Here is a 22,172-nt window from a genome sequence, read left to right as displayed (position 1 = left end):
TGTTTGCATTGCGTGCCCTGCATAAGGAGCAGCGGGGGAATCTGTGGAATCTGTGGCAGTGTTTGAAGGCATCCGTCCTTCCTGGGTAAGGTGCCGTGTGCCACCGCGCTGATCTCCACTTCCTCTGTTATCTCCTCGACTGGGGTGGTGGTGTTCAGCTTTATTTTTAAAGCAAAAATGTCTTTGTGCCCCACCAGCTACATCTCCCTATCTTCTCTCTCCCCTTCTTTGAGACCTTTTCTCCCAGTGGAGTTCAAATGAGGAAACAAACGCTCGGGGCGGGGGAAGTGTTATGTGGAAGTGTAAGGCATGAGTGAAGCAGGTTTATCTTGAGGCAGATCATAGGACAGTATTGTCTAGTCTGGCTGACAACAGCACTCCGTGGTCTCTGGAGGTCTTTCACATCACCTACTATTGTACCTTTTAGCTACAGATGCTGGGGTTGAACCTGAGACCTTCTGCATGCCAAACAGATGCTCTACTGCTGAGACACACCACCTCCTAATTTATAGCCACAGCCTCTGAGTTCTGAATACTGGGATCCTACACACACACTTTTGATGTACTGAGGCAGAGCTAAGCTAATTTAACTTGTTGGTTGCCAGCATGTTGGATTTTTTTGTCCCAATTTCAATGGTAAAGACCTTGGGGCAGAGACCTTTAATCTGTGAAGTGCTATGTCTTTGAGTGGTTATCCTATATGGAGCTGCTGTAGCATAGTGGCTAAGGGACTCCCAATGCACTTCTTTTAAAGATTTATTTCAGTCTAGGCCCTTTGAAATCAAAGCCCTTATACTGAAATAAGTCTGCAGAGGAATGCACCATAAGCTACAAATCAGAATAATCTGTGTGTGAATCTTGCCTTTGCCCTGAATGTATGGTGTTTGATTTATATTTCACTGCTAACTATACAGCAGCACTGTGGTTTGCCATGAAAGGTATTTCCCATAAAAGCACAATCCTGTTCATGTTCACTGAGAAGACAGTTCCAGTATATTTTATGGGGCTTGTTCTAAGATAAGAGTGCATAGGATTGTAGCATTGGTAATATAAATATAACAAGGGGCGGACCCGCGATACTCGCGGGGGGGGAGGCAGAGGAGGAAGCAAGAGGTGGAGGTAAGTACTCCCCCATCCCGCCGGTTCCCCCGTCTCCTCCACCCCCCCTTGATCTCCCCCCATTGCTCTCTCCCCCACCCCCATCCCGGCACTGAAGCGAGGGCCGAGCAGCTTTCCGCTCGGCCCTCGCTACACTTTCCCCCCCATCCTGGCTCCAAAGCAAGGGCCGAGCGGCTTGCCGCTCAGCCCTCGCTGCTCTCTTCCCGCCCCCTCCGCGGCGGTGGCGGGAGGCCGGCTGCAGAGCGTTCCCTGCGCATGCGCAGGGGATGCTCTGTCAGTTTTGGGGGGATTTAAACATCCCCCCGATATTTTTTACAGGGTTTCAGATTTTTGTGCACACCTGGGGACCGCCCCACATGTGCACAAAACTCTCCCTCCCCTCCAGGTCCCCCCGATGTGCGGAAATAAGTATCCACACACCAGGGGCCAACTTCGGAATTAGATATATAGATGAGAAATGGTTACCACTTCAATTTTCTCATGCCCTGAACAATGGAAAATAAACTGACAGAACTTTTTCTTTCTTTCCCTCTTTCTCTCTCTCCCTCTCTTTCTTTCTTTCTCTTTCTTTCTCTTTCTTTCTTTCTTTCTTTCTTTCTTTCTTTCTTTCTTTCTTTCTTTCTTTCTTTCTTTCTTTCTTTCTTTCTGCGCAGATCTGTGTGTCCCCCCCCCATAGCTAGCAATCCAAAAGAGTCCAGTGGAACTTTTAAGACCAAGTTTTATTCAGGTACAAAATCTCCCTCCTGTGAGGGCAGATCTGTGCGTTTCCCTACCCCCAAATAGTTAGCAATCCAAAAGAGTCCAGTGGAGCCTGAGTGGTGGGTGTTGCCTTCTGGCACACTTCCGGTGATGTCAGGGGGTGTGGCATATGCAAATAAGTTATGCTAATAGGTTATGCTAATGAGCTCCTGCACCTCTTTTTCTACAAAATGACCCCTGCTGGTGGCCATAAGTGATCTACCATTGTTATTTCCCTAAGCAATATTATTCTTTTCTTTTCTTTTTTGAATTCAGGTCTATCTTGCAGCAGCTCTTTTTGGGCTTGACATTTCCACATTTCCTTGGTGCAGGTAAGTAATGAACTGGGTGTGTTACAGCAAAAGTTCCCCACCCAGAGAAGTCATCTTGCTTTTGCATTTTCTGGCTCTGAAAATGTTCTCTTTCTCACAGTGGAAGTAGAGGAAGAAGACTTCAGTGCCATCCCATCGAAACAGAGCTGCATAACGGTCCAAACTCAGTACTTCTTTGAGAATGATGTAAAATCATTTAATAATATCCTAGACTGTGTAAACTGTTCTAGGTAGGGGTTTTTTTCCTTTGAGTTACAAAATATATACAGCATCTGCTATGCTTTCTCTTAATAGGGTTTTGAGTGTTATTTAGAGATGTGAGATTAATGGGAAGCGAGAAATTATTCAGTTAATCATGTATTTACAGAAATATGTATATTTATTTATTTAGAAAATGTTTGTGCCACTGTTCAAGAGAACCTGTTTCAGGCAGCTTTCAAAGCAAAACAAGATAAAATCATAAAACAGCATTGAAATATAAATGCATATGTGTACATAATATAATGTATACATGTTCTAATTCATAATAGACTTCAGAAGTTTGCAGATCTTTGAATAGTGCTGTCAGGTGCATTAAAATTATAGCACTTTTTACAAAAGGAAAATCAGTCCAAGGAGCAGAAATGGTTGAAGTCCATTTATTTGTTTCCTGTTTGACTTAGATGAGAACACAGGCTTCAAATTTTGTCCTAGAATATCCACTGATTTGCCGGGGCGGGTGGGTGGGAGGATCCTAGTGAGGATCCACTAATTGAATTTGACAAAGTGAGTTCTATTGCACAAAAGCTGATGCTGGAATAAGATTTTGTTAGCACAAGACTCAGGTTTAGTTTTGCTCCCACAGACTAACATGGCTAGAAATATCATAGGTTAGTCTGAAAGATATATATAGTGATAAAAGTAACACAAAGTAATGTTAGATTTGACATAAGGTAGACTGTAAGCCACAAATTAACTGAATACATATATATTGTGATAGCAAAGAATTCTTGAGTTTTATTTTGTGGGAGCAGGCTCTCATAGACAGTTCTCTTCCCAAAGTCTGATATCTGTATAAAGGTAAAGGTAAAGGTTCCCTTGCTCGAAAGCCAGTCGAATTCGACTCTAGGGTTGCGGTGCTCATCTCTGTTTCAAAGCCGAAGAGCCAGCGCTGTCCGAAGACGTTTCCGTGGTCATGTGGCCGGCATGACTAAACACCAAGGTGCACGGAACGCTGTTACCTTCCCACCAAAGTGGTCCCTATTTATCTACTTGCAATTTCTTGCTTTCGAACTGCTAGGTTGGCAGGAGCTGGAACTAGAGACAGGAGCTTACCCTGTCTTGCGGCACCCGGGTCTTGAACCGCTGAACTACTGACCTTCCACAGCCTGCAGTTCAGCGTCTTAACCACTTGAGCCACCGCAGCTCCTGATATCTGTATAAATCATGCCAATTGACTTTTTAACAATTGACTTTTAAAGTTGCATTCTGTTGGTGCTCAGAAAAGGATTATTACCTCCTCCTTTGCATTAACTAAGCACAACATCTTTATGCTGTATTCTGTTTCTGCCCACAGACTGTTTCATGCTGAAAAAATTTCCAATACAAACTTAGTATTCATTATCAGTGACAGCAAACAGATGTGCCGTTACTGTGATGCAAAACCACTCATGCAAGCAGAAAAGCCGGGTATCCTTTGAAGTTGGAGATTATTTGGGTTTGTTTACAAAGGATTAAAATGGAAAGTAATCTGGAGTTCTCTTGAGTGTCATCCTCTCACCTTTGCCAGTGACAGTCTTTGTGTAGTGGAGGAATATCACAAATGCATCATACTTCTAGGTGTCGAACAACATAAATGTGGAGTAATTGTTTTTTAGCATAGTATCATTGAAGCTACTATTTGCATCCCCACTCACAGTGGTTGACCTTGGGCCTGTCACAGACTCTCAAGCCCATGATTGTGTGTATCCTTGGGGGAAGAATGGGGTGGGGGAGGAGCTGCAACCTAGTCAGCCCAGAATCTTTTTTACAAGAAGAAGGTCCAAGGTTCAATCCCCAGCATGTTGGAGTAAAAGGATCAGGCAGTAGGTGAAAGATCTCTACCTAAAACCTGGGAAAGCTGCTGCTGGTCAGAATAGACACTATTGACCATGATGGACCAATGGTCTGACTCAGTATAAATCAGCCTCATGTGTGGCAGGCAGACAGACACAGACAGATAGTTAAATTGTAGCCATTAGCCATTACAATTTTTAAAATATGTACAATTTACAGCACTGGAATTTGAATTAGATTGAAATTATAACAACCTCTAAAAATATGCTCATTCAGTATTTAAATTAATTAATTTATTTTTATTTATTATCAAATTTGTACCCCACCTTCCTTGCAAAACAGGCTCAGGGCGGCTTCCAACATGACATATATACAGCTTAAAAAGACAATTATTAAAAACGCTACAAATCAACAAGCATAAAGTGCTGGCGGCAATTAAAAGTCACTTAAATTGGAGGACGTCTACAAAGATTTGCAAGCCGTTGGCAAGTCACGGTCCAGGACAGATGGGTGCTGGAAACAGTAACTGACAGATACTCCATAGAGTTCAAAAGTCTCCCTCCCAAACGAATCCTGCAGATCCCGAAGAACAGGTCCAACCAAAGGCACCAAGTTCTGCAGAAGGCAATCCAGAATCTGATAGACATTGGAGCTATAGAGCCTGTACCGAAGAATCAACTATCTCAAAGCGTTTACTCAATCTTCTTTATAGTTCCAAAAAAGAATGGGGACTTCAGGGCGATCCTAGATCTAAAGTGGTTGAACAGATGGATCAAAACAAAACCATTCAAGATGGAGACACAAGTCAACTCTGTCAGTCATCCAGAAGGGTGATTTTATGGCCTCCATAGATCTATCTGAGGCCTATTTACATGTCCCAATAAGAGAGTCTTATTGGCAGTTCCTCTGCTTTGCCTACAACAGGAGACACTTCCAATACAAGGCACTTCCATTTGGTCTGAAATCGTCTCCCAGGGTGTTCACGAAAATCTTGGTGACACTAGTGGCACACCTAAGAATGGAGGAGATTTCCCTGGCTCCATACTTGGACGATATTCTTGTCAAAGTACCCTCTCTCGACAGCGGGATGGAAGCGGTGAGGCACACAATAGAGTGTCTTCAGAATCATAGTTTTGTGATCAACAAAAGAAAGAGCATTCTTCACCCGACACAAACGATAGTCCACCTAGGGGTACAAATCGATACAGTTTGGGACAGAGTTTTCTTGACTCAGGAGAGACAACAGAAAATCCAGTCTATGATGAAAAATGTGTTGGAGAGGCAAAAGATAGAAGTAATGACCTTGGCCCAACTGCAGGGCTTAATGGTGTCTTGTCAGGAGTTATTCCAGTGGGCAAGATTTCACACCTGTCCTCTTCAGAGGTTTCTTTTGCCCTTTCAGGAGGTCATTGCAAACAAAAGGACAAGACTAGTTTATATACCAGAGAATCTCAAAACAGAATTAAGCTGGTGGCAGGAACCGGCGAGATTTCAGCAGGGTGTTCCACTGCAAGAACCAAAGAGGGTGGTGATGACCATTGATGCCAGCCTCTCAGGCTGGGGAGCACATGTACAAGGAAGGATGACTCAGGGCAACTGGTCACAAAAGGACAAGACACACAGTATAAATTTCCTGGAGTTATGTGCCATCAGGCTGAGACTGAGGGACTTTCAGAACCTGTTATCAGGATGCCATCTCTTGGTAGAGGCAGACAATATGAAGGCAAAGGCATATGTGAATCGGCAGGGGGGGGCAAATTCAAATCTCTCTGTCATGACCTGGGCTGTGCCACCAGGGGCCTACAACTCCCAGAAGCCCCTGAGAGGTTTTGGGGCCAAAATTGACCAATAGGGAAGAAGAGGGCTGGGGAACAAAAGGGCTGGTGCCAGAGTAGAAGCTGTTCTTTCTTCCAGAGGGCAGAGCCAGAAGGAAGACTGCTGCAGGAAGAAACCCTTATCCTGAGGGAAAGGTGAGTAGTCTAGTGTCACTTGGAATAGTGAGCTAGGGACAGTACGTATTTAGACGCGTTAGGGCATTTGATTTTTCTTTTCTTTTCACCCACTTACTGTTATTATTCTACATCTTGTTGTTTGACCTCTTATAAAATAAACCTTTTCCTTGTTTCACTCTGCCTGGTCTTCACACCTGCTATTCGGCCAAAAGGGAGGTCTGAAGGTCTTGGGAGGGTGCTCTGGGCCTTCTCAAGGGAACCTAAATCCAGAGTGGTGGCAGTGTCAGGTGACACCCCACCTGAGCCGTGACACCCTCCTTGAAGAAGCTTGCCGTCTGACACAGTGGTCAGAAGAACATCTACTGTCCATCAAGGCGATCCATGTTCCAGTATTGATACCAGGCCGGCTGTTCTGCAGCCTTTTCTCTGTGTGGCAGTTACATGCCCAAATGCTATGACCCCTTTCCTTCTCTGTCCCAAGAGGGTTTGGAAGCCTGAGCCTGCCCACTACACAGTAGCTCAGTTGGCAATTCAGATCCTAAGGTGCTCCTTGTCCCTTATCTACAAGTTTAGATCATTTATGGATTTTTAAAAAGCAAAATTTGAGAAAAAAATGTTTAAATAAATATTAACGAATTAAAGGTAAACAATGTGTCAGTCTATCATCCATATTCCTTAACCAAAGTTTAGATGAAGGGCCTAACCCCTGTGAAATGGTGCAGCAGCCAAGATACAGGAAAGGACCTGATGCCTGCTTCGACGATGATGCTGCGGTAAGCTCTGGCCTTCCTCATCAGGGAAGAGGAGTCTTCCCATCTATAGGAAATGTTTAGAATAGTTTGCACCTTTTAGGTGCTTTTCTGCTGTAACCTCTCTCTCTCATCGCTCATATTTGTGACTCTGGACTACGGTGTCTCTATTTCAAGTGTTGCCATGATGAACATGAACTTAACGGCTGCTTTTTCTGAGTTGCCTTTGCCAGTATTACTGTACTTTCACACAGAATTCCAATATTGCTATTAGGCAGAGAAGCTTGTTTGAAGCTGGAGCAGTCTGTGCACACATATGGGAAAGCAAACCTCCATTTCCCATGGTTCTTTTCCAAACAACATTTGGTTTCATTCCTATGGATCTTTCCACCAATAGGAGTGCTTTCCTTCAGCACAGGGAGCCTTCCCCCTCAAGCATAGAAGGCACCTTATGCGTGAGGAAAACACTGCTAGTGGAACAGATCCATCAGATCCAACTCTTTGAAAAGTTGATTTTAAAACATGCAGCACTAAGGCCTTTCTGTTTACTTTACTGATGCCAGATACGTTACCTCCCTCCACCTTTCTCCAGGTCATGGCAGACTGCACTCTAAACAGTGGCTTGGATTAAGTGATCAGCAGCCTCCAGGCATGAGAGATCCTCCCTTCAGTCAAGGGAGTTGATGCCATCGGGCCTCTCTGCTGTCTTTGTAACATCCGGATCACCTGAGCTGTTATATTAGCAAAGATATATGTATGAAAATCTGGCTGTCAGACTGGTAGAATTACATGCTAGTACCCTATTGATACCAGTATGATGAGCTGCCATTAAACTCTTCCAGAACACATTTGCTGGACCTAGCAAAGGTGCAGCCATTTAGTGTGCATGTGTATCAACACACCCACACACAAGTGGGCAGGGGTTATTCTGTTTCAAAGCCAAGAGAAGAAAATATGGGAGATAAACAAAGGAGCACATATAAAAATGCACACCAAACGTATGCACTATTTAGCAACCACTCCATTCAGCCTTCCTCCAACTGAAGTGTCTCTTCCTCCAATAAAAGAGTGGCTGGATATTCCACAAAATATCACAGTGCTGGATCCAGACTAAGTTTTCCAGTGGCAGAATGGAACTTTCCTACTTACTGTCTGACACTTCAGCTCAGTGATCTCCACGAAATGCTGCTCTTGGGGCCTGGGGGATTAGGAAATGACATGAGGTGGGTCTGCAGTAGTGTGTGTGGGGGGGTAATTGGAGGAAATTGCCAATTCAGTCTGTATCAGACCCAGTGTAATATAAATGTGAAACCAGTACAGTAATAAAAAAGCTCACACAATTAAGAACTTCCATACAAGAAGATCTTATGTTATGCCATAATTTCCACATAAACTGAAGTTTCTAAAAAAATAGGGCATATGTCCTTCAAATAATGATTTATTCTCAGAAAGGAGATTGTGGGCAAGTAGTCCACTGGCCTGGGTTGGATCCACCAGTGTCTCCCTATGCACAGAGCAATTTCTTCCCACCGAATGCAGTTTTCTTTCCTTCCTCCTCCTCTGGCACTTGGGGTTGCTACAGGGTGAGGGATGCAAGAAAGTAATGCTCTGTGGATTGAAGCCATTCTTCGGTGGTCCTGGGAGTGGGGCAGTCCTTACCCTTGGGAACAGGCTCCTCCTCCTGGACAGGGTTGGTTTCCTCAGATTGGTCCAGGAAGGGGCCTGTCCCCTGAGACCATCCCAGTCTCGCCATCCCTGAGGCTTGAGCAGGATGTGTTTCACAGGTGCTCTGTAGAGTGCAGCAGTACAAGAAGAAGAAGAAGAAGGGAGGGAGAAGGGAGAGACCCTCCCTCTTTGTTATCTTTGAGCTACAGTCGGCAGCAGATCGCAAAGGCAGTCGATAGCGCTGGGAGATCCCCAGCAGCTGTGGCTGTGTACACAGACTCCCACAGGGCACAGCCTGCAGCTGGAGGTCCCCTCCCCAACCAACACACGTCAGGGGAAGTGGTTGAGTCTGCAAGGAGACTGGGGTGATGCTGCAGACCTGGCAGTCTCCCCGGTCTCAGGGGACCTGGTGTGTGGAGGAACAGACAAGCTGGGAACCTCTAGCCCTCACCAGAATCATGGTAAATCCATTGTTGTTGTTGTTGTTGTTCAGTTGCACAGTCGAGTCCAAGTCTTTGCGAACCCATGGACCACATCACGCCAGGCCCTACTGTCTTCTGCCATCCTCCAAAGCTTGCTAATTTCATGTTTGTTGCATCGATAACACTGTCTAACCATCTCATCCTTTGCCATCTTCTTTTACCTTCAGTCTTTCCCAGCATCAGGGTCTTCTCCAGTGAGTGCTCCCTTCTCATTTGGTGGCCAAAGTATTTGAGCTTCAGTTTCATTATCTGGCCTTCCAGGGAACAGTCAGGGTTGATTTCTTTTAGGATTGACTGATTTGTTCTTCTTGCAGTCCAGGGGACTCTCCAGAGTCTTCTCCAGCACCATAATTCGAAAACATCTATTCTTTCCTTATGGTCCAACTCTCACAGTCATACATTACTATTGGGAATACCATTGCTTTGACCATACAAACTTTTGTTGGCAGGGTGATGTCTCTACTTTTTATTACGCTGTCAAGGTTTGCCATCGCTTTCCTCCCAAGGAGCAAGTGTCTTTTAATTTCATGGCTACAGTCACCATCTGCAGTGACCTTGGATCCCAGAAAAGTAGTCTGTCACGACTTCCATGACTTCCCCTTCTATTTTCCAAGGAGTGATGGGGCCGGATGTCATGAGCTTAGGGTTTTTTATGTTGAATTTCAAGCCAGCGTTTGTGCTCTCCTCTTTCACTTAGAGCAAGAGGCTCTTGAGGTCCACTTCACTTTCTGCCATTAGAGTGGTATTGTCTGCATATCTCAGGTTGTTGATGTTTTTCCCAGCAATCTTAATTCCGGCTTGTGATTCACCCAGGCCAGCTAGTTTCTCTACCTCTTCGAAACCCAGCTTGTACTTTTGGCAGTTCTCTATCCATGTACTGCTGAAGCCTAGCTTGTAGGATCTTTAGCATGACCTTGCTAGTGTGTGAAATGAGTGCAATTGTGTGATAGTTTGAACATTCCTTGGCATTGCCTTTCTTTGGGATTGGAATGTAAATGGACCTTTTCCAATCCTGTGGCCACTGTTGCATTTTCCAAATTTGCTGGCATATTGAGTGCAGCACTTTAACAGCATCATCTTTTAAGACTTTGAATAGCTCAGCTGGAATACCATCACCTCCGCCCATTTGACTTCACACTCCAGGATGTCTGGCTTGAGGTCAGTGATCACACCGTCGTGGTTGTCAAAGACATTGAGGTCCTTCTTGTATAGTTCTTCTGTGTATTCTTGCCATCTCTTCCTAATCTCCTCTGCTTCTGTTAGGTCCCTACAAATTTTGTCCTTTATCATGACCAGCTTTGCACGGAGCATTCCCTTAATTTCTCCAATTTTCTTGAAGAGATCTCTAGTCCTTACCAATCTATTGTTTTCCTCTATTACTTTGCATTGTTCATTCAGGAAGGCCTTTTCACCTTTGCCTTTCACTTTCCTTCTTTCCTCTGTTATTTGTAAAGCCTCATCAGACAGCCACTTTGCTTTCTTGCATTTCTTTTCCTTTGGGATGTTGCTGATTGCTGCCTCCTGTTCAGTGTCACAAACCTCCGTCCATAGTTCTTCAGGCACTCTTTCTATCAAATCTAGTCCCTTAAACCTATTCTTCACCTCCATTGTACATTCATAAGGGATGTGATCTAGGTCAAGCCTGAATGGCCTAGTGGTTTCCCGACTTTCTTCAGTTTAAGCCTGAATTTTGCAATGCATAGTTCATGATCTGAGCCACAGTCAGCTCCAGGTCTTGTTTTTACTGACTATATAGAGCTTCTCCAATTTTTACTGCAAATGACATAATGAATCTGATATCAGTGTTGCCCATCTGGTGATATCCATGTGTAGAGTCGCCTCTTAGGTTGTTGGAAGAGGGTGTTCGCTATGACCAGCATGTTCTCTTGACAAAACTCTGTTAGTCTTTGCCTGGCTTCATTTTGTTCTCCAAGGCCAAACTTGTCCGTTATTTCGGTTACCTTTTGATTTCCTACTTTAGCATTCCAGTACCCTATGATGACAAGGACACCTTTTTTGGTGTTAGTTCTAGGAGGTGTTGTAGGTCTTCATAGAACCGGTCCATTTCAGCCTCCTCTGCGTCAGTGGTTGGGGATTACTTGGATTACTGTGAAGTTGAATGGTTTGCCTTGGATTTGGACTGAGATCATTCTGTCGTTTTTGAGATTGTATCCCATTACTCCCTTTTTCAATCTCCCATTGACTATAAAGGCCACACCCTTTTTTCTATGGGATTCTTGGCCACAATAGTAGATGTAATTGTCTTCTGAGTTAAATTCACCCATTCCCGTCCACTTTAGTTCACTGATTCCCAAGATGTCGATGTTCAGTCTTCCCATTTCATTTTTTACCACATCCAACTTCCCTTGATTCATAGATCTTACATTCCAGGTTCTTATGGTCCTGGTCTTTGCAGCATCAGATTTTCACCATCAGACATATACACAACTGAGCATCCTTTCGGCTTTGGCCCAGCCACTTCATTCTTTCTGGGGTTACTTGTACTTGCCCTCTGCTCTTCCCCAGTAGCATATTGGACACCTTCCGACCTGAGGGGCTCATCTTCTGGCATCATATCTTTTAACCTTTTGTTACTGTCCATGAGGTTTTCTTGGCAAAGATATTGGAGTGCATTGCCATTTCCTTCTCCAGTGGATCACGCTTTGTCTGAATTTTCCACTGTGGCCTGTCCATCCTGGGTGGCCTTCCACGGCATAGCCCACAGCCTCATTGAACCATGCAAGCCCCCTTGCCACATCAAGGCAGCGATTCATGAGAGAGGGTAAGCCCTTATGGAGCAAAGGAGGGCAGGGTTGTAGACTGGGGGGAAACCCCAAACAAACCCTCAAGCTATCCAGGGAGGAAGAAGAGGAAATTGATTCCTGGGGCTTCCAACCTCCCCAACCTGGGACAAGTTGGAATGGACTAAAGAGCCCCCCCCCCACTCTTTTCTTAACCTTCAAGGGGAAATTTCTCATGGAACAGATGGAACTAAAAGGCCCAGGGAAGGCCATAGAAGGGCAGGGGAAATGGTGGTGGCCATCGTGGTTCCCTGGACCCTCATGGCAGACTTACTTTCACTTTCAGTCCCAGGCGAGTGGATAGAAAATGACTGCCAGTTCCCTGTGCCCAGACCTGGATAGACCAAGCTAGCTTGAGATCTCAGAAGCTAAGCAGAGTCAGCCCTGGTTAGTACTTCAATGGGAGACCACCAAGGAAGTCCAGGGTTGCTACACTGAGGCAGGCAATGGCATCAGCCCTGACCTGGATGGCCTAGGCCAGCTCGGTTTGATCAGATCTTGGAAACTAATCAGGGTCAGCCTTGGTTGGGTCTCCACCTCTGACTGTCTCTTGCCTTGAAAACCGTACAGGGCTGCTGCTTGGCAGCACTTCCATCACCTCCACTGTTTGCCAGAGAAAGGCTATGACAGATTTTTTAGATTTTTGGGGGGAGTACACTTAGCTGCGGTGGCTCAAGTGGTTAAGACACTGAACGGCAGGCTGTGGAAGGTCAGTAGTTCAGCAGTTCGAGACCCAAGTGTGCCGCATGATGGAGTGAGCTCCCGTCTCTAGTTCCAGCTCCTGCCAACCTAGCAGTTCGAAAGCAAGAAATTGCAAGTAGATAAATAGGTACCACTTCAGTGGGAAGGTAACAGCATTCCGTGCACCTTGGTGTTTAGTCATTCCGGCCACATGACCACAGAAATGTCTTCGGACAGCGCTGGCTCTTCGGCTTTGAAACGGAGATGAGCACCGCAACCCTAGAGTTGGATTCGACTGGCTTTCGAGCAAGGGAACCTTTACCTTTACACTTAGCTAGTCAGATATACTCAGATCAGAAACCTCAGAGTCCTTGCAAGACTCTATGGAGAACCAGGAAACAGAGACAGCAAGGATAGGCTCATCAAATCTTGGAAGCTAAGCACGGTCCACCCTGGTCAGTATTTGGATGGGAGACCACCAAACAATACCACATGCATTACACAGAGGCAGGCAAGGCAAACTATCTCTGAACATCTCCTGTTTTGGGGTCACCATAAGTGGGCTGTGACTTGATGACTGCAAAAAATAAAAATAAAACAGAGGTTGATGGCTAAAAAGGTCTCATCAGGCAAGGGGATGAGATCTGAGCACTTAGATTCCCCTCCCCCCAACCAAAAGAAGAAAAATAGGGAGACGTCTTCTTTAAGGGAACACAGTCCACTCTACAGTGTCCAGGAAGGAATCAAGACTCCCCAGTTCCATCCTCAGATAGGGAGTGGTCAGAGGAAGGAGACGAAGTAGTATCAACAGGTACAGTCTAGGCTATTCCCTCAAGAGCTGTACATGAGATTACTTTCCAAGTACTTAGAACCTTAGAATTTCCTCCAGACCTAATGAAAATGTTGATCTTGACCCAGAACTTCTGGTGGAATCTGGCCAGATGATGTACAAACTGGCAGTACCACAAGCAGGGATGCCAGCCCTGACCTGGATGGCCGAGGCTCAATCAAGCTTGTCAGATAAACCAGCAGCTAAGCAGGGTCAGTCCTGTTTTGTACTTGGATCGGAGACAACCGAGGAAGTCCAGTGTTGCTACGCTGAGGCAGGCAACGGCAAGCCTCCTCTGTTCCTCTAATACCCACAGCCTGTTACAGTAGGATGTAGGCAGAGTGGGAACACCCTTCTAAGCTAAAAGCTAACCATCAGGTGTTCTTTCCAAGCTTTATTCCCTGATACCAGAGGCTACCAAGAGACTTAACATGCCAATGGTGGACGAGCCTGGGACTAGCTTGACCTCCAACTCAGTCCTACCTATGGATGCAGATAGGCTGCCCAAGACCCCAGCGAAGGGGATTTGAGCAAGCTTTGTGCAAAGACTTCACAGTCTCAGCCTGCTCCATCAGGACGTCAACAGCAAGCTCGATGTTTGCCAGGGTGGCACATTCTTGCGCATCAGGACTAGCCTCAGCTGATAGAGGAATTCCAAAAGAGCTTAAAGACAAACTTAAGAAGATTGCCCAAGCGACAGTGATTGTGGCGGATACTTCACTGGACATCCTGCAGCAGTCAGCTAGAGCCATGGCATGCAGTGTAGGAGCCAGAAGGAACACGTGGCTCAGAAGTGGGATGGGGACTCTGCAGCACGGGCTAAAGTGACGGCAGTTCCCTTCAAGGGCATAAACCTTTTTGGAGATGGACCTGACAGATAGCTTATTGAAGATGAAGACAAGTTCTACCTTTAAAAAAAAGTTTTCAGTCTTGTCGTGAATCCAAAAGGATATCATGCCCAGAGCCAAAGAGGAATAGGGATGCCAGGAAAATCTTGGACCTGAAATGGCTAGACAACTGCATCAGGACCAGACAATTCAGGATGGAAACTCTGAATTCCATTCTGGAAGCTGTTTAAGCAAGGATTTCCTGGCATCCATCCATCTATAGGGGGACTATTCACACATCCCAATTCGAGGGGCTCACTGCAGGTTCCTATGCTTTGCGTATGATGGGAAACATTTTCAGTATCAGCACTGTCTTTCAGCCTGAAGTCACTGCCAAGGGGATTCACCAAGATCATGGTGGCTGAGACTTCAGGGACTGTTGCTGTCACCATTTCTAGATGAATTCCTCGTTAAGGCACTTTCTTACCAGCAGAGCGGGGAAGCACCAGAGATGGCGGTGAAATTTTTGTTTGTAGAAAATGTTATTTTGTTTCCACTTTTACATGTATACATTCCATCTATATATCTTACATATATACCAGAGTCATTCATTGCTTAATTCTTACATACATTTTAATTTCGCTAATCGCTTGATAATTCTCCTATCTAATTATACACTTTTCCCCATCTCTTCTCATGTACCTTTTCATTCCTATTCTGAAACATTAAACTCAGATCGTCCATTTGTGCTAACTCCAGTACTTTAACTACTAACTCTTCCCTGGGTATAACCTCGGATTTCCATTTTTGGCCAGTAGCAGCTGTTATTATATAGCCTAATAGATATGATTCTTGCTTATTATAACCTTTCAGGATCATATTTAACAAATATATTTCAGGTTTTAAAGCTAAATTTTTTCCCAGAATTTCTTGAATTCCGTACCATCTTCCAATATCCTTGTATCTTACTACACGGTGAAATTTTTGAGGAACCATGGCTTTGTGGTCAACATGGAGAAGAGCAATCTAAATGCCTCTCAAACATTGGCACAATGAAGGACAGGGTTTCTCTATCTCTGGAGGGACAACACAAAATACAACTTCTGACCATAGACAGGCTGGGGGGGGGAATGCAAGATAGAGGGGATGGTACTGGCCAAGATTCTGAGCATGATGGAGTCATTCCATGAAGTGCTTCAATGGTCAAGGTTCCATGCCTGACCTCTACAGACATTTTCTCTTAACTTACCAGAATGTGATGGCCAGTTAGGGCTACAGGCTGGTACAATTCCCAACACGACTTCAGCATCAGCTGCAGTGGTGGCTGGAACCCTAGTTTCCAACAGGGATACCTGATCTGTAAACTAAAGAGATTGGTGATGACCAATGTTCCCTCTAAACTGTGGAGTTTTGTGAGCAAAAATTCTACTTTGTGAGCTAGCGGCATTAAAGTTGTGAGTGAGCAATGTGGCTGCTGCATAAATTAGTTTGCTCTGGAGCCATCCTTCCTGAGCGAAGACAAAAATCTGTGAGCTGGAGGCTAAAAAACGTTGTGCTAGCTCACACTAACTCAGCTTAAAGGGAACACTGGCGATGACCACAGATGTGAGTCTGCCTGGGTGGGGAACCCACTCTCAACGGACAATGATACAGTAGGTACGGTGGCCACCTGGACGTCTGTGCACTTGTTTACTAGATGCTATAGAGAAGCTGACCTTGGCTGAGGCAGCTTTTCCTGGCAGAGTGCTGCAGCACACTCTATAAACCAGGAAGCCAGATTCCCACCCTAGGGCGCACTGCTTTTCTATGTCCCAAGAGTGATGACTGCCCCGCTCCTAGGACCACTGGAGAATCGAAAATTTGTCTTCACTTACCATGAAGCTTCCTTCTCGGTGATCCGGGAGTGGGGCGGTCCTACCCACCCAGTTTTGGGGGGCAGCTTCCAGAGGTTTTTTCGGGATATAGAAACTGGGTGAATGTTTATGAAGTTGCTCTGAGATGCTAAAACAAAAAATTGTGAGTCAATTGGATGAGAGTTAGGACAGAGGGTTTGAACCTTGGTCTACAACCACTGGAGGGTCATGAAGTTACAAGGCTGGTTGCCCCCAAAATTGAGTTTCACTATGGTGGGGAGAAGTGTTTTTCTTTTTCTTAATGTGATGTTGGGGGAGGCATGGCTTGGAGATGACAGGTCCCTCCCCTTACTGGATCAGTCTGAGGAAACTGACCCCGCTCTAGAGGCGGAGCCTATTTCCAAGTGAGGACTGCCCCACTTCCGGACCACTGAGAAGGAAGCTTCATGGTAAGTGAAGACAAATCTTCCACTCTATCTGCAGGAAAGATGTGGTGGATCCAACTCACTGTTTATACACAAACATACTACCTGCAGCATAAGTGACTTGCATGTCTTCTTCTCATGCTGCTTGGTTTGATCTAAGCTTCTAATGCAGGGGACAGAACAAATATCTTTCCACAACAGAAATTTACATCTTTATACAATGAGCAAGGTCTGATTTTGTTTGTTTGTTTTTGAGGAGGGAGGAAAAAGTTTTCCTTGTACCTACATTTCAGAATCTTTATTAGCTGTGAATCTTGAAACAAGCTGTAGGCACGTTTTTGAAATGTCAAGAAATATACGTGAATAGATTCATTTTATTTTAAAATAATGCGTGCCATATAGAGTACATTGGCGTATTAAATTTAATAGCTAAGAGAAGGAACTATAAATTTAAGAACTCACATACCTGTAAGAAAATTAGGATGCTGGAGACAATTGGCAAAATATCATGAGAAAGACATCTTGACCTATCTTGGTGACCTACCAACACAAGTCTGGTTGTGTGTGAAAGTACAAGGAGTCTTGCTCACTAGCTTGGTGTGCTCTTCAGTGTGTTAATTGTGTGTTTCTGTAACCTTAACAGTGTAATATTTTGGTTAAGTTTACTTTGCGGTGCCCACTGTGAAACTCTTTGCTCTTGGGTGAATGCTCTCACATTAACTCTGCTAACAGCCAGCAAACTGCATGAGATCTCATCTTTGTATGTGTTTCTTTCTGTGTTTCCTTTCCTTTCCTTTCCTTGCTACTTTGCCTGTTACTAATAGGATCAGCCTATATGCACAACGAGTCGTGCCTCTGCCATGACGTCTGCTCCTCTCTTCATTTTTCTGCAACTTTTCATGTGGTGTGGATGGTCAGTTCCTTTCTCTTATTTGTGTTTTTGGTTTTGGTTTTCAAAGTTTAGTGTTTTTGTTAGCATATCATAGAAAACAATATTAAGTGGATTCTCAGCGAGGGTGGAGAATGGGGAAAAAAACTGCTGTATTATTTTATTGGAAAAGGAGAAATAGGGCATTGGGCTTTTTCAGGTGGTGTTTTCCCCTCGCAGAAAGATTGGAAATGGGCCTTGAGTCTGCAAGCTTCCCTCCCTGCATGGGAGATTTTTTTTGTCCATTTGAAGAGTTTGTGTGGTAGTTTCTCATTTGGTCATTTGTTCATTCAGTTCTTCTGTGATGAATAACCACTTGCAGCCTTGATCCATGCCCTTCCTGGCTTATTAAAGCTGGCCACGAGGGGTTTCGAGGCGCCCTCCGGGAAATTATCAACAAGTCCCTCTCTGAGGGGCACTTCCTGGCAGCACTCAAGGAAGCGATAGTCTGCCCTCTTTTGAAAAAAACATCTTTGGATCCGGCTGAATTGGCCAACTATTGTCCGGTTTCCAATTTGCCTTATTTAGGCAAGTTAATTGAGAGGGCAGTGGCAATACAGTTGCAGGGCTTTATGGATGACACTTCCATACTAGACCCCTTCCAGTCCGGCTTCCGCCCAGGACACGGGACGGAGACGGTGTTGGTCACTCTGATGGATGACCTCCAGAGGCATCTGGATCAGGGCGGTTTGGCGGTACTGCTGCTGTTAGATCTGTCGGCTGCATTCGACACAGTCAACCAGCAGTTGCTGACCCCCCGCCTCGCTGACATGGGGATCCAGGGGCTTGCCTTGCAATGGCTTGCCTCCTTTCTCCAGGGCCGGGGACAAAGGGTCGCGCTTGGGGAACAGCAGTCCAAAAGACACCCACTAGAGTGCGTTGTGCGGGCTGTGCTGTCCCCAATGTTATTCAACATCTACATGTGCCCCCTTGCCCAGGTTGCCTGGAGGCATGGGCTGGGTTGTCACCAGTATGCTGACGACACCCAGCTCTATCTGATGTTGGGCGGCCAGTCGAACTCTAGACCTGAAGATCTGGACTGGGCTTTGCAAGCCATGGCGGGTTGGCTTACACTGAGCCAGCTGAAGCTGAACCCGGTGAAGACGGAGGTCCTGTGCCTCAGTCGGGGCGGTATGGGGGATGGGGATCCCACTCCCGACCTTCGGTGGGGCACCATTTGTGCCAGGGCCAGAGGTTAGGAGTTTGGGAGTGCTCCTGGATGCCTCCTTAACAATGGAGGCCCAGGTAGCAGCCACTGCTAGGTTGGCCTTCTACCATCTTCGGCTGATTTGGCAGTTGGTTCCCTTCCTCAGCCTGGCTACAGTGATCCATGCGGTGGTCACCTCGAGACTAGACTACTGTAACACTCTTTACATGGGGCTGCTCCTATTGCAAATCCGGAAGCTGCAGCTAGTGCAGAATGCCGCAGCCAGGCTTTTGATGGGTCTCCCTAAATGGGAGCACATCCAGCCTGTGCTGAAGGCACTGCACTGGCTGCCGATAGCATACAGAATTCACTTCAAGGTGCTGGTATTGACCTTTAAAGCTCTATATGGCCAGGGTCCGACATACCTGCGGGACCGCCTTTCCCCATATATACCCCAGAGAGCACTATGGTCAGGGTCACAACATCAACTGACCATCCCAGGCCCTAAGGATGCCAGGTTTGCGGCCACCAGGGCCAGGGCCTTTTCATTGGCAGCTCCATACTGGTGGAACAAGCTCCCGGAAGAGATCAGGGCCTTGTGGGACCTCTTACAGTTCTCCAGGGCCTGCAAGAGGGAGCTTTTCCACCAGGCCTTCAATTAGGAGCTGCCACACCATTACCACCAACATCTGTGGCTATAGGTCGGCCCTGGCAGGGTGAGTGTGCCACACTATTGCACAGTGCTGAAGACCTCTGAACTCGAAATCATGCTTGTATATTATATTGTATGCCATCTTGATTACTGTACATCTTACAGTAATCTGCACCTCTTACAGTTCTGCATGGCCTGCAAGATTCATCACACCTCAGAAAGGATATTATAGCATTGGGGGGAAAAACAGAAAAGGGCAACTAGAATGATAAAAGGGTTGGAACACTTTCCCTATGAAGAAAGGTTAAAGCGCTTGGGGCTCTTTAGCTTGGAGAAATGACAACTGAGGGGTGACATGATCGAGGTTTCCAAGATTATGCATGGGATAGAGCAGGTAGAGAAAGAAGTACTTTTCTCCCTTTCCCACAATACAAGAACTCGTGGGCACTCCATGAAATCGCTGAGCAGTTGGGTTAGAACGGATAAAAGGAAGTACTTCTTCATCCAAAAAGTGATTAACACATGGAATTCCACAGGAGATGGTGGCAGCTACAAGCATGGACAGCTTCAAGAGGGAATTGGATAAACATATGGAACAGAGGTCCATCAGTGGCTATTAGCTACAAGGTATAGATAGGAACTCTCAATCTGGGACAAGTGATGCTCTATATTCTTGGTGCTTGGGGGGGGCAACAGTGGGAGGGCTTCTAGTGTCCAATGTTCTCTCTAAGCTGTGGAGTCTTGTGAGCAAAAATTCTACTTTGTGAGCTGCTGACATTGTGAGTGAGTGATTTGGCTGCCGCATCAATTAGTTTGCTCTGGACCCCTCCTTCCTGAGCTAAGACAAATATGGGTGAGCTGGAGGCTAAAAGACTGTAAGCTAGCTCACACTAACTCAGCTTAGAGGGAACATTGGCTGGTGAAATGACTCACAGCCATTTCAGTCTAACAGCTGAAGGGTGCACCCACCCCACCGTTAGGCTGAAATGGCCATTACTGGTTGGTTTAGCAAAACAGACCAGTGAAATGACTCACAGCCAATGTTCCCTCTAATCTGAGTTAGTGTGAGCTAGCTCACAGCTTTTTAGCCTCTGGCTCAAACGTTTTTGTCTTAGCTCAGGAAAGATGGCTCCAGAGCAAACTAATTTATGCAGTAGCCAAATCGGTTGCTCACAACTTTAATGCCAGTAGCTCACAAAGCAGAATTTTTGCTCACAAGACTCCACAGCTTAGAGGGAGCATTGCTCACAGCTATTTCAGCTTAACAGCGATGGGCACACCTGCCTTGCTATTCGACTGAAATGGCTGTGAACCATTTAAACCTAACAGTGGGGCGGGTCTACCCATCATCTGTTAGGTTTAAATGTCTGTGAGCCATCAGTTTTGCTTCCCCCCCAGCCACGCTAGAGGCGCCTTGAATTTAATGCTGGGGGGCTTCTCCCTCAAAGTAATAAATATTTCATTTAAAATAAATAAATAAATGAGCAATTCTGCTCAGGGGATTAAATCCAACTCAAGGGTAAGTAATAGCTGAAGTAGTTGTTTAGTAAGTGCCTTCCATGTCTTATATATTTAGACTGTTATTTTAAGTGGGGGCATTTTTTAATTATATAGAGTAATCAGGGTACACTCCTGGCATGGGGCTCAGGGTTTTAAGGTGCTCTACATAGTTCAGTCTTTGGGTTTACCCCATCTCAGTTTCCTATTTTTATTTGTAGTAGTGTAAAATTTGAGCATGCCTCCCTAAATGAGAGCAGCTGGAGCAAAGCAGGCGCAGCCATACCATGGTGCTTGGATGGCCTTAATAAGAAACTCAGTAAGGCTGCTGTCCCCTCCGGGATGAAGCAGCCCAAGGCTGCAAGGGTGGCTCAAGCCCCTAAGGGATGCAGGCATGTAACCAGACCCCCCAGTGCCTTCTGTGATCACAGCACCTTTGGTGGCCTCAGGGATCTGGTTTTTGAGGGCATCTTGTAGGCACTGGTCCTCCTTAATGAGCGTTTTAGTCAGCTTGGCGCTCAACTGGCATCTTCCCTATCCCAGCCAGCGACTAAACGTGTTAGGCCTTCTGGCTCTTGCCACATGACAAGAAAGCCCTCACACCCGCTCACCAACTGAATCCTAAGGTGAATCCTCTGCGGATGAGCCTGTTAGGCCTTCTAGCTAGTATAAGAAAGCCCCATGGTCACCTAAGGGGCATAGACACACCTGCTTTCCAAGTGAGTCCTTGGGTGCCAGCTTGGCCAAATATGAGGTTTCAAAAAGCCAGAAACTCTGCAGGAGCTGGAGTCACAAGCAGCGTAAGGCACACTGCTCATCGAGGGCCCTTGATTCACCGTGCAGTGGCCTTGCTTGGGTGAATCCTCCTCTTTTGGAGACTCTTTTCATTCTTCTGGGGATTATTGGGTTACAGAAGCCCAAGTCCCTGGTTTTCCATCTTGGTCCATTAGGAGGAGGGAAATGGAGGCAAATGGCCCAGTGGCTGTGTGGGAGGCTTCACCAAAATGGGTCACTTTTAATGACTCTGAGGACCCACCTAGCATTCATTGGCCATGCAAAGTTAGGGAGCAGATATTAGATGGGTACATTGATGTTTTTACCCTGCTGATTCCTGATGTTGACAAGGGTTTGGTTGGCCCAAATCTGTAATGGAAAGGGAACAAGAAAGAGTCTGCGGAGCACACCTTTTTAAACTGGATTGCTGGGTTTAATGTTTTCATGGCTGTAGTTTTATCTGCATATCCAGAACGAGGGCACCTGTCCAATCACCTTGTCAAAATTTTGCATGCTCAGGCCCTGGTGGGGGATGCTGCTGCCATCAGCTGTCTTTGCACGATGATTTAGCCAGATGGGAATTAATTAAAGATAAATTATTGCTTACAAAGGTCCACATGTGAGGGACAAGACTGTCCCCTCCTGGGTCTCTAGAGTGGGTTACATATGGGATTCCAGCCATAATCA

The 22,172-nt window shown here is 45.8% G+C and overlaps 1 protein-coding gene across 1 annotated transcript in view; it reads left to right on the top strand.

The window, feature by feature from the left end:
- Positions 1 to 22,172, top strand: part of LOC107110493 (voltage-dependent calcium channel subunit alpha-2/delta-1-like) — a 43,837-nt gene that overhangs the window by 9,446 nt on the left and 12,219 nt on the right. Inside the window, exons 5-8 of the mRNA XM_015411279.1 lie at positions 2,134 to 2,189; positions 2,290 to 2,419; positions 3,745 to 3,857; positions 6,866 to 6,948. Of these exons, the coding sequence (XP_015266765.1) occupies positions 2,134 to 2,189; positions 2,290 to 2,419; positions 3,745 to 3,857; positions 6,866 to 6,948 (382 nt within the window). The remainder of the gene's footprint in view (positions 1 to 2,133; positions 2,190 to 2,289; positions 2,420 to 3,744; positions 3,858 to 6,865; positions 6,949 to 22,172) is intronic.

This window comes from Gekko japonicus, unplaced genomic scaffold (assembly GCF_001447785.1).
Source record: "Gekko japonicus isolate JY-2015 unplaced genomic scaffold, Gekko_japonicus_V1.1 scaffold1867, whole genome shotgun sequence".
NCBI lineage: Eukaryota > Metazoa > Chordata > Lepidosauria > Squamata > Gekkonidae > Gekko > Gekko japonicus.
The sequence above is the reverse complement of the archived record's forward strand: the minus strand, read 5'-3'. Positions and strand labels throughout refer to the sequence as shown.